At 41.5% G+C, this 12,990-nt stretch overlaps 1 protein-coding gene across 2 annotated transcripts in view; it reads right to left on the bottom strand.

The window, feature by feature from the left end:
* Positions 1-4,958: 4,958 nt before the first annotated feature.
* KDSR (3-ketodihydrosphingosine reductase) overlaps positions 4,959-12,990 on the bottom strand; it is a 41,142-nt gene continuing 33,110 nt past the window's right edge. Inside the window, exons 9-10 of one of the 2 annotated variants that reach the window (XM_062201775.1) lie at positions 10,123-10,224; positions 4,959-8,932 (exon numbers count right to left, since the gene is read on the bottom strand). In XM_062201775.1, coding sequence (XP_062057759.1) covers positions 8,813-8,932; positions 10,123-10,224 — 222 coding nt within the window. In that variant the 3' untranslated portion in view covers positions 4,959-8,812. The remainder of the gene's footprint in view (positions 8,933-10,122; positions 10,225-12,990) is intronic. The other variant, XM_062201776.1, reaches the window with a different exon arrangement.

The following is a 12,990-nucleotide window of genomic DNA, read 5'->3' on the forward strand; positions in this document are numbered from 1 at the left end:
TTGCACGTGCGTAACCATTTTAATCTGCGAAGCTCTGACAAATAAAGCACCGAGAAAGCAAAACTACTGACTGCAAGCAAAGCAGGGTACTCAGCGGATCCCCGGTGCAAATGCACAGGGACGCTGGGTTACCGAGGTCGAGGTCGTAGGAACACGAGCAGTGGGCCGCAAGCCACATGCCGGGATGTCCTGACCACATCTTTATTCTGTCTCATTGCGACTCTAAAGTCAAAGCTGCTATTCTTAAGTGAATAAAGCATGCTAGGTTATTTGCGCTTTTTTTTTTTTTACATCAGCCAGCCAGTGTGCCAACCTCTCCGGATCCAGGCGAGAAGGTACAAAGGGAGGAATTCCTCTCCTCCCTTCTGACAGCTGAGGCAGAGCCCCCTTTATTCAGCAGGCAGTGGGCAGACTGACCTAGGGTGTCCGCTCATCGGGATAGTAGAAATGCATGCACATCCCACAACGCGCTGGTTTAGGAACCTTCCTGGAACCTTGTCTCAAACCCCCCAAATCACTGAAGGGGAGTTGAAGGCTTTTGTGCTTTTGATACCCACAAGTGAGTGAGGAACTGAGCGGACAGACCTGGAAAAGAAACTGTACTTCTGCAGAGGGAGCCCTGTTCCCAAGGAAAGAAGAGCTCCGACATGTCTCCTGCTTTACTTCCACAGAGCCTTTCTTAATAGATTTTCAGTTGGCCTTTGGCTATGACTGAGCTCAGGACAGGTCTGTGTGCTGGACTTGTTGGACATCTGTCCCCTTGGAATGTTCTGGAACGCTGAAAGACCTAAATCATCCCTCTGCTGAGTCCCTGAGTCCAGGGTTATTAGAGTGCATTTGAAAGCTTAAGGGCAGGCACTCCCTGGTGGTCTGACCTTGTGATGTTAACTCTGTCTTTGGCTGATGAGGCGGTTGTGCAGAGTACTGACCTGGGTCAGGAGTCCAGATCTGAATCCCGAATCTGTGCCCCCTGCTTCCCCAGCAACCTCCAGTGTATTCCTGTGGACTTCACTGCCCAAGACCGTCCTAAGAGCCAGTGGCTGACCTTGGGCGGACCCTACACCAGGCCCAGCACAGAACAACATGCAGGGAATGGAGATCCTATCAAGGGCCTGAGAGGCCTGTGTTTTCCTTCTTGGTTCTCCAGGCTGCAAAGAAAAAGCTGTTTATTGCCAGTTTTCGCCACCTGCTGGTCGCTGTTGAACAGCATTATACAGAGAGCTCATTTTCCATCAACAGGAGTGTTCCCTAAGTTTATGAAACCCAAAAAGAACATCATTCTAACCTGGACCCGCTACTAAGATAGGTTTGTGTCAAATCTTCCCAGCTGTGAACACTGTTGGTGGAAATGAGGGTACAAAGAGACTTTTAACTGAGGAGTTGGTAACTAATTGATAAGATCAAAGAGTTAAATATAGAATCATTTCGGTTATTTTAGGTTAAAAACATCAACTGTTTCTCTAAAGGAAGTGGAAATAAATCCATAAACAAAATGAATAGAGTAAAGCCAAGTAGTCCATGTAGCTTGCCTAAAAACAACAACAAAAAACCCTGCAAATTACAGCACCTAACAGGCCTACAGAAGCATCCAAATGATTTATGCTAGTATTATATAATTTCTGGTATTTTATACATTTAAACTCTTATGAACAGTGCAATATTCTTTGCACTGGCTTTAATACCTTGGACACAAGCACTCTAAAGGCATGTTTCAAAAAGTTTGTGGCAAATGGAAAAGATGCTTATTTTTGGTGCCAAAATTTTAAAACTCATGCACATGGGGGTCTTCAGTAAGTTCATGGAAAATGTGCATTATAAAAAGGTACATGGATTTCAAAAAATTTTTAAATATTAATTAATTAGACTGACAGAGAGTTCCCATTCACTGGTTCACTCCCCAACCAGGGACCAGGTTCTCAATTTGTCTCCCACCTCAGGTAGGTGGTAGGGACCCAAGCCCATGAGTCATCACCACTGTCTCCCAGGGTGCGCATTACCCAGAAGGTGGACCTGAGAGTACAGGCAGGGCTCGAACCTAAGCAGTCCAATATGGGATGCATGTGTCCCAAGTGGCATCTTCACTGCTAGGTCTACTGCCTACCCCAATTTTAAAACAATGCATCAAAATAAATGTTTTCCATAAACCGTTTGGAGTACCTGTGAATAAGCCCCAGTCACACTGTTCCCAATTCACCTGCGCCCCAGAGCCTCTCTTCTGCTCTACTCAGGGCATATCCAGGTCCTCTGCTTTGTGTTCTCAAACCACTCGTCATAGTCAGGAGCCTCTTTCAAATGGAAGCAAGTCAAGTCGTGGCCTTAGTTTAACTTAGACATCCACTTGACGAATTTATGGTAGGTCCTACACCTCAAAAAATGTTAAGAATAATTAAGCACCAATCTTTAAAACTAAGCAGTGAACTACAAGATAAACCATCCTGTTGTCCAAGTTTAATAGCAACAAATAATGTTTACTTTTGGTTTACATCAAAGCATAGGGCATTCACTTGTTTTTTTTTTGTTTTTTTTCTTTCAAGACTTTATGACATGGGGCTTCAAATAAAATAAAGAGTAGGAACTTGTATTTTATTTTTGAAATATCTACTGCTCTCCATGGATTCAAACTGCAGTTACAGAACCAGTTAAGGGGCAACACCATAGTATCCAGGGGATTCAGTGAAGAGTTTACATTCTTATGTGCAGTAACTTTTATTCTCGAATGTTGTTAGAGCACAGAGCACACCTTCCAGAAATTAATTGCCAGTGAACAGTGAAGGTTAAGAGTGTTTCCTAGGGTGGCTGGGACAAAGTATCACACACTAGGTGGCTTATAACAACAGAAATCTTACTCTCAATGGTTCTGGAGGCTGGAAGTCCAAAGTCAAGGTGTCAGCAGGGCCATGTCCCTCTGCCTGAGTAGAATCTTTCCTATTCTCTCCCTAGCTTCCTTAGTGGCCGGCAAACCTTGACATCCCCTGGGTAGCAGGTGCATCCCTGTCTCTGGCTCTGTTAACAGCGTGGTACTCAGTGTGGGGGGTCTGTTTTGTCCTCTTCTTATAAGGTCATCAGTCATACTGGATTAGGGCCCATCCTACTGACTTCATCTTAACATGATTTCATCGGCATGGACCCTATTTTCAAATAAGGTCACATTTACAGGTACGAGGCAGGGGTTAGGACTTCATCGTTTTTTTGGAGTGACACGAGTCAACCCATTGCAATAGGTATCTAATATGGTATTTTTAAAAAACAAATAATGAGGATTGTTTATTCCAAGACCTCAGGACTCAGCAACAATAGATCTAAGCTTCAAGGGATACCCGGATCTTTCTGAAACTAAGATCCAGCTAGTCCAAAGTTCTTCAAAGGCTTGATCACCCACAGATCCGCAGTGTGATCTGGCTCGGGTCTACCACCTTGGGGCTCACCCTGCCCTTCCAGCTTTCCCTTCTTGAAGCTATGCAAGGGTACTTCAAAATGTTCATGGAAAGGTAGAATTAAAAGATGCTTGTTTTGGTGCAAAAATTTCTTGAAAGTCAGTTTTTTCATAACACACCCTGTCCATTAAGTTTTTGAAGGCTCTACACACTGACTTTTGGTGGTTTCTGGAATATGCAAGATCTCTGAACTCTTTTGCCTTTGCATATTGCTGGCTCCTCTGAACAGTGCACCCAATATTTCACCTGACAAATTCAAACACATTCTTCAAGTTTCAGCTCACGAATGTGTTCCTCTATGAAATTATCCCTGACTCTCCTGGGTATCCTTAGGATTACATCTACACCACTATGGTTTAGTACAGAGGCTAGGAGTTTAGAAACCAAGAGCAGGGGTTTGAATCCTGGCCTCTTCACTGAATAGCTATGACCTTGAGCTAGTTATTCAACCTCTTGGTACCTGATCCCTGGTTTATAACATGGAGATATAAACAGTACTTACCCATGGGATTAGTGTGTGATTTCAATAAACTAAAACATGTCAAGCACTCAAAACAGTGACTGGCACCTGTTACGTTTTCAGTGTTAGTTATGATATATTAATCAAAGCTATTGTCAATCATAGTGTAATTCCTGAAATATGACTTTCTCACTAGATTATAAATTATCTGACAGCAGGGACTACATTTTTACTTGATGCATTCCCAGACTGGAACAGTGCTTGGTATTCAAATATTTTCAACACAGAATTTAGAAGCCACAACTTGGAGAAGGAAATACAGAAGACTTGTGAGAATGCATTAGACCCATCTGAGGAATGAGGGTTAGGGAGGACATGGAAGAAATAAGAAATGCAGCCACCACCAGACAGGGACCAATTGTTCCCGCAGAATTGTATCTACAGTGCCCAGACTCCAAGCTTATAAGGAGATACAGAAAACATATGTTGAATGAGGAAGAAAGGAAGGCATAAAGTTAGGAATAGGACAAAATCAAGGAACAGTACCTCTTAATGTCCACATATGAAAGTTATAGGAGTGGTACAACATGCCACTTAGGTATATAAATTGCCCAAATTTAAAGAAAGGTGGGGCTTGCCAATCAACCAAGACATGCAAGGAGTCTCTTCTCAATGTGATCAGACTTTTCTATTTAAGAACTGACAAGTATCAAGGCAGGTTCTTTTATGTATCACTCTTGGAAAATAATACTGCTCTTCACAGTCCAGGAGATAACTCATTGTTGGAACATGCAGGCTTAATAAGGTATAGGAAATCAAGAAATCTTACTAATTTCACACTTCCTAAACTTTTACTCCTGTATCTCACATCATGCACACAAATCCAACATTTGAAACAAGAGCTCAGAATAGCAAGTACATATTCTGGAAAAATTAATTTTTAAAAATGATAGAAATGTGAAAATGTTTAAGATTGCAAAGTCAGGACAATTTTAGACGTTTGCGCTTTGCTTAAGTGGTCTCCTTAAAAAGTGAAATTCTAGAAAAAGAAGTTTTCAAGTCTGTAAAGCTTGTTCCCCATTTATTTTTGTTGTGATTCAGAAATACAAGATATGAAAATTAGTTTACAATTCTGCCACAAAAGCGTCTCAAGTAGCAAACACAAGTTCTAAAATGTATCAAAATAGCCAGGTGCACTTTTATCAATTTAAAAATGTCTTTACAGTTTTCACATCAAGCCAGTGTAAAATATAATTGCTACCACCGCTTCTTCAAAATATCAAACCCACAGTAATTGCACTGAACTGTAATCTGAACAGCAAGATTTAGTCCAGAATCCCGAAGGTCAAAGTTAGCAAGTACTTTTTAAAGCTGAGTTGTTAGAACTAAAGGAAATGAGAAAGATACAAAGCATCTTATGTCAAAAAGTACGAATATTTAAAAGTGGTCTCAAGTGAGTAAGGTGTGCTTAAATTGGAACATGATGTAATAGTATTAAATGGTGATATAATTCAGCAAAAAATATTTGTGATATTGCCTTCTTTTGGAAAGAGACAAACATACAATTCTTTGAATTGAAACAACTTTTGCCAAAATGTTTTTATCATCTAAATATCAGAAATAGTCCCTCAAGGTTTCAGTTGTAAGAATCTATAATAGATGGTTGAACAGATCTAGATAAAGATTTATAGCTAAATATATGTAAGTATTAATGTAAAAAGGGCATAACAGCATCAAACTTTCTTTTCAACTATGCAAGTGATTAAGTTAAAATATATATAGGAAAGGACAATTTCATGATTTTGTTTTTGTAAAAAGGAATGAGGATTGCTTCTATACCCTTTTCAATTATGAAGGGTCCTAGAACACACTTTGGAATTTCCATGGCTGAATGTTAACTTTTAAATAAATATCCTTACAAATAAGCATTACAGTGAAATAGTGCAACCAAACCCAGCAGAGCAGGCACTTAACTGAGCTTCACGTAGTTCTCTAATGTTGCAAGGGAACGGTAATTAACCTTCTCCTGGCATGGGCAAGATTCTCTACCTCTGGGTGGAAGTAGATGGTGCCCAATCAGTGTGATCCCTAGGACAAAAAGTCGATCGTCTCCCTAGCCATCGCACTTGGGAATTTTTGCTTGCTTGCTCTCTTCCCCTGAGCAGAAAAACAAGTTGCATAAGAACTGAGCCAAAAAAGATAAAAAGGAAAATTTTCCTTCTAGTATTTTTATGTATTAGATAAAGTTGGACCATTGTGTGAGGCAGTTTAAAAGTCTATAAATCCCCTATTCTAGACCTTTTGGGCCAGATGCGTATCAGAATTCATAGTTGGTTGGATTTTAACAAGGTCTTAGGGAGCATATATTGGGTGTTACAGAATACCTTCAGAGGGTCTGGGGCAATGCCTGTAACGAGCCCGCTGAAACCTTTCCAGGTAAAGTAGCAAGCCGTCCCGTGAAGTGACAGTGAAGACCACAGGGATCTCACAGCAGCTGCTCCCAATTCAATTACGGCGTCAGCTTTAGAAAAGCAAACTTTAGTTTTGAAGGCTTTTGGGACAAGAGACTGTGGACCTTTAACCTCTCTGACACAGAAGCTGTTTCCGAGACATTGTGATCTCTACAAATCTCTCAGCCTGAGCCTAACCAAGGCTAGGGACAGTACCTCCTACCACAGAACAGAGGCTCTAAAATTCATCCAAGCAGCAGACTGCCCACAGACACTCTCTCTGAGGATACTTGGAAAAAATGTATATTGAAAAATTGCTGAATATTAATTTCATTGAATCAGACACCATCATGGGTAGACTTCAATATGTACAGACCAGTAGTAGAAGGTGTCAACATTCAAGGAACATTTACTTTAAAAAAAAGGATAAAGTTGAGAAACATTCAGATATTAATGTAATTATTTCCTGCAAACTACGAAGGTAGAGCCATATTTCCATTTTTGTGGCCCAGCAGTTGCAAACTTTGGCTAAATAAGGCTGAGAGGTTTATAGAACCATTTTGGCATCAACTTAATCCCGTAAACTGTGATGAAGTCACTCCGGGCAATTTATATATTAAGTAATAATTTCTTCTGTATTTACCAGTCTTTAAAATATGTCCTTCTCAGATCTTGATAAAAACATAACATGGATTTAAGCCATTAAACATTTTACTATCTAAAAATTAAGTCTTTTTAAAGTCAAGAGCTTCAAAAACTCAAGTTTATAAAAGGCTTGCTATCATTTTCGGGTTTCTATCTTCTATTGAGCATTTATTTATTTATTTTACAATAAAAAAAAGTTTCTTCTTCAAAAGCAGAGGTCTTTTTCTCACTGAAGTGAGCCAGAATGCATTGCTGTGTGGGCGAGAAGGAGGGGTCACAACACAGAGAGGTAACTTTCCTTAAGTCAGAGGTGTGCATACGAGTAACTGGATGAGCAGGGAATTTGGCTAAAACCTATCTCAGGCACTTGCTGTAGAAATCCCCTGTATGGACAAAAGGTCCTGTACCTGGGAACAACATTCATGGAGCCGAGAGGATTTCCAGGGCTAGATGAGAGGACTTCACAAAGTTCATGGAAAAAAGTGGAATTAAAAGATGTTTATTTTGGTGCAAACGTTTTTGAAATCCACACATTGTTTATTCACAATACGTATTTTCCATGAACTTTTTGAAGACACATCCTATTGTGAGAGTAAGGAGTGGCTTCCTGGACAAGTGGCCCGAAGGTCTTGCCCTCAGAGTTGGGGGCAGAGTCGCAGAAAGATCAGGTGATCATCTGATTTCCAATATGAGTATATTCAAAACCAGCCTTGTCTTCTTTCCCTAATGAGTACAATTTACATGAACCATCAAAAGTCTTCTCTGAATGCTACAGATTGGCTACAAGAAGAATGTCACACTCTGTAATGTTTTCACTTGTTTTAATTAATTCAAGAATTAATTTAAAAAGTCAAGTCAAAAAGTTGTAGCTGTCCTTCTTTTTTTCTTTTCTTCTTTTTTTTCCCTTACAAAAATCTTAACAGCCAAATAAGCAGACTTGGGAAGGAAGAGATGGGAGGAATAAGAAGATGCTAAAATGGAATGAGTGGACTTCAGATCAGCATGGCTACTGAAGAAGTTGTAAACTTTTAAGCTTCTAAGATTTTTATTTCTCTTCAGAAACATTTAAGGAGGCTGCCTTTCCCCACGAATGAAAAATGAAAAGTTCCCAAACATTTGAGTCTAAAGAAGACAAGAAAGCACTGTTTTCCCTACTGGAAAATATTAATCTCCTTACCTTTCACCACAGTGCCCTCTCTCATCCCCCGGGAGCTTAGTGGGATCAAAGAGAGAGAGAAGCCCCGCGTTCCCATCAGCTGCAGCAGAGTGAGTCCCGAGTACAGCACCCAGGTGTCAGCCACGTTCACTCATAAGTGATGTATAAAACTCTTTTCCAACAAAACAGACCAAGTGAAAAACGGGAGGAAAAAAAAGCAAAGCCCCAGTAATTCATACTCTGCCTTCATGGAAGGTTTAAAAAAGTCCTCAAGATTTCTTTGTGCCATTAAGTATATTTCTGGACCTGGTCTCTCTCTGGGACATGGTTGTGGGCAGAAGCGGAATAAATACAAAAAATTTTAAATGATCATTCTGAAATTCTGTACTTTACCCTGTTCACCTGCTGCTGGTTCTCCCAGCACCACCTGTCCAGCCTGGAGCCCAGACAGTCCGATGGTCTCCCATGCCAGGTTTGCATAGTGTTCACGACACTCTCTGGAGCTGGCCTTTGACCCCCTCACTTTCACCAGGTTTCTGAAGACCAGTGGTCCAATCTCACGCATTCAAAAACAACATGGAAGTGTCTTCAGGCCAAACCTTGGGTCCCATTTAGCAGCAAGCTGTTGGAATTACTTGGAAACAAGTCTTCTTCCAAGGGGTATGGATTAGGCAGTTTTGTCTGCAGTTTCAGATCTCGCTTTCTGCATCATGCAGCGGCGGATTATACTGTCAAAACTCCCGAGGTAAAACAAAGCAATCGTGCGGAAAAGGCCCATGGTGACCACCTGCAAGACAAAGAGAGACCTTTCAGCTCGCCCAGAGGTGCAAGATGCTGGTTCCCTTCAAGGTATTTGGGTCTCTAGCAAACTGTTTTTTCACACATCTTCTGATCTGCTCCAAGGATAAGCACAACGCAACCTTGGTAAATGTAGGTCCTGAGAACAGAGTTCATGTGCTCTGTATCACTGTACAACACTGGACCTGCCAAACAACAAATATCGTCCAATTAATAAATGCAAACTGTGAGGGGCCGGCGCTTTGGCACTGCAGGTTAAAGCCCTGCTCTGAAGTGCCGGCCATCCCATAGTAGTGCTGGTTCGAGTCCCAGCTGCTCTTCTTCCAATCCAGCTCTCTGCTATGGCCTGGGAAAGCAGTAGAGGATGGCCCATGTCCTTGGGCCCCTGCTCCCATGTGGGAGACCTGGAAGAAGCTCCTGGCTCCTCTTCGGATCGGCACAGCTACGGCCGTTGTGGCCATCTGGGCAGTGAACCAGCGGATGGAAGAGCTCTCTCTCTGTTTCTACCTCTCTCTGTGACTCTCTTTCAAATAAATAAAATAAATCTTTTTTAAAAAAAAAAATAAAATAAACGCAAACTGTGAAAAGAACAAAATAGGGATTCTCAGTGGCCCCAAATACTCAGGAAGAACCAGGGGAGGTCCATTCCAGCACCCAAATATCCAAACTGCAACCAAGGCCTTTTTTTGGTTTAAGACTTATGTTCTGAGCACAAAACATGAGACTGTACGCTAGGTGCTGAGAATACTGTGATGAAAAAGACACAGTCTTTGCCCTCAGTGAGTGTATCTGTTAATTAGGAAGAAAATCATGGGAGAAGTAACTACTGTTCCAGGGTCAAGACAGCAATGGGCCATATCCATTTACCTTCACCCTTTGCCAGACAAGGTCCTCGCTAAAGCAACCCTAAAGGCAAAGGCATTCTGAAAAAGCATGGAACTCTTAGGAGAAAGAGCAACATTTTCAAATACGGAAGTACTCAAAACAAATTGTCCTATTTACAAGCCTGATAGAGAAAAAGCTAATATGGTTTGGGAAAAATTCTTCCTATTCTCAAAGAAAGTCATTTAGTCTACTCTTAGCCTTTTCTCATCCAGGCTGCACGAGAGGCAGTTTTCGTCTGATCCATTTGTCCATCCTCCCATCCATCGACTGATTGCTGGCCCAGGCGGAGCTCACCTGCTGCAGCCCTTCAGTAATGGAAGTCACTGGAGCCATCCCGCAGGTGAGGGACGAGAGCATGTACCCGTCGGAGCCAACCGAACTATTAAAGTTCCCTTGCTAAAAGAGAAGGCAGAGAAGGGATCACAGCGAGGGGGAAGGAATCAGTTCAACACAGCAGCAACAAGGAAGCGTGTCTGTTCACTTTAGAAGCGGGAAGACTGTAATAAGGCATATTTTTCAGAGCTCATAAATGGACCTGTGGCCTTGCCCCATGGGTGGTTCTCAAAACAAGACCCAGAGACTTCTGGGGAGCCTCTGGGACTGTTGCAGGGGGTCCCAGAGACACAGCCATCATACTACTACTAAGATATGAACTGCCTTTTTCATCAGTGACATTTGCACCAGGCAAAGCTGATGGGACACTGGCTTGAACCACAGTGGTCCAGCCAGAGTGCACGATTAGTCATTGTTACCTCCACTTGTAGTAATAAACACACAAAGGAAATAACAACTGAAAAACATCTGTAAAAATGAAAAAAAAATGGCAATTTCACTTTAAAGTGTTCTTTGTGCAGAAGGAGAATTCATCATTTTATTAAATCTCAGCTCTTGAGGACATGTGTTCAAAACCCTCCCCAAGAGGAGATGTACAGTTCAGCACTGTCAAAGTGCTAGTCAAAGTGATCAGTTTCAGTTCATAATTGATCATAATGATAGGATTAAGTGTCAAAGGGATCACATAAACAAGACTAGTGTCTGTTAATACTAACTGATAGAATTAAAAAGGAGAGAATGATCCAACATGGGAAGCGGGATACACAGCAGACTCATAGAATGGCAGATGTCCTAAACAGCACTCTGGCCTCAGAATCAGCCTTTAAGGCATTCAGGTCTGGCTAAAAAGCCCATGAGAGTTTCTCAGGCATGGAAAGCCAAGACACTGTGGCAAAACAAAAACAAAAACAAAAACAAAAAACAAAAACGACCTAAATCAAAGATCTCTGTGAGTGAGATCCCAGCAGAAAGAACCAGCCATTAAAGAAGGCGGTACCTTTCTCCATGAAGGGAGGAGAGAACTTCCACTTTGAATATGGCCTTGTCTAAATAAGATCGCAGTTGGTGAACTCAAGAGGCTTCCATAGCCTTGGCAGCTCATGACAAGAGTCTTGGGTGATTACTGACGTCATAAATAAGAGCATCAATTGTTAAATCAACAACAGGAGTCACTGTGTACTTACTCCCCATGTAGGATCTCTGTCCTTAATGTGTTGTATTATGTGAATTAACGGTAAAACTACTACTCAAACAGTGCTCTATACTTTGTGTGTCTGTGTGGGTGTAAACTGTTGAAATCTTTACTTAGCAAATACTAAATAGATCTTCTGTATATAAAGATAATTGAAAATGAATCTTGATGAAGAATGGGATTGGAGAGGGAGTGGGAGATGGGATGGTTGTGGGTGGGAGGGAGGTTATGGGGGGAAAAACTGCTATAATCCAAAAGTTGTACTTTGGAAATTTATAGTTATTAAATAAAAGTTAAAAAAAAAACCCTCCCCCGGGTGACAAATGAGAAATACTCACAAATTACTTCTGCTGAGGTGCAGACCCTGGAATGGTTGATGTGAAGGAAAACCCCCCATGGCGGCTGCTCAAGTCAAGAGCCAAACTTGAGGTTTTGTTCTTGGGACACCATTTTTTAAAAAAGACTCATTTTATTTGATAGACAGAGTGACAGAGAAAGAGATCTTCCATCCACTGGTTCACAGCCAGGGCTGGGCCAGGCCAAAATCAGTCACTGGAACTATCTGGGTGTTGCACATGGGTGGCACGGACCCAAGTACTTGGGCTGTCAGCCACTTCCTTCTCCAGTGCATTAGCAGGAAGCTGTGTCAGACACAGAGTATGTAGACTTGAACCCATGCTCTGGTTTGAGATGTGGGCATCCAAGCAATGGTTTAACTTGCTGAGCCACAACGCCAGCTCCTGGAACACTGTTTTTTTTATATGAAAGAATCATGGACAGGAAACTGTAGTTATTCGAAATTGGGTACGTGGCAGATTTACAGAAAATGAAATGAGAATTCACTTCAAGAAAAACAGCCACATTTGCGGTCAATATTTATTTTGTTTGAAAGTTGGAGTTAGAGAGAGGGATAGACAGAGAGATCTGCAATTCGCTGGTTCACTCTCCAGATGGCCACAACAGCCAGTACAAGACCAGACTGAAGCCAGGATCCAGGAATTTCATCTGGGCTCCCACCATTGGCAGAGGCTCAAAAGCTTGGGCCATCTTCCACTGCCTTTCCACCAGCAGGGACCTGGACCTGAAGTGGAGCAGCCGGGACAAGAACCGGTGCCCATATGGGATGCTGGCACAGTAGGCGGAGGCTTAACTTTCTACGCCACAGCGTGGGCCCCATAAATTTTTTTGATAACTCAGTAAAACCATATTTTCCAAGTGACTAATACAAAATCATGAATGGGTAAAAGATTCATTGAAAGTCCAAGACAGACTGATGGATTTTAATGTCACTGAGAACAAAAACTTCATTGATATGGTATCCAATGGCATTTGCAACTAACATTTAAGAAACTACCATTTGTCAAATTTGGGTTTAATATCAAAAAAGAAAACTATCTCCATAATTATCTGAAAAACTTAGTAAAGTACTACCCCTTAACTGCATGTCTGATAAGGCCAGGTTTCTTTCAGATTCTTCAATCAAAACAGCTTGAATGGAGAAGTAGCTAAGAGAATCCAGCTGTCTTCCATGAACAGACATTAAAAAAGACCACTGAAAATATAAAATAATACCACTCTTCTCACTGAAGTTTTGTTTTGAAAAACAAATACCTTTGGGGGCAAACGTTGTGGTATAC

This window comes from Lepus europaeus, chromosome 9 (assembly GCF_033115175.1).
Source record: "Lepus europaeus isolate LE1 chromosome 9, mLepTim1.pri, whole genome shotgun sequence".
In the NCBI taxonomy this organism is placed as follows: Eukaryota; Metazoa; Chordata; class Mammalia; order Lagomorpha; family Leporidae; genus Lepus; species Lepus europaeus.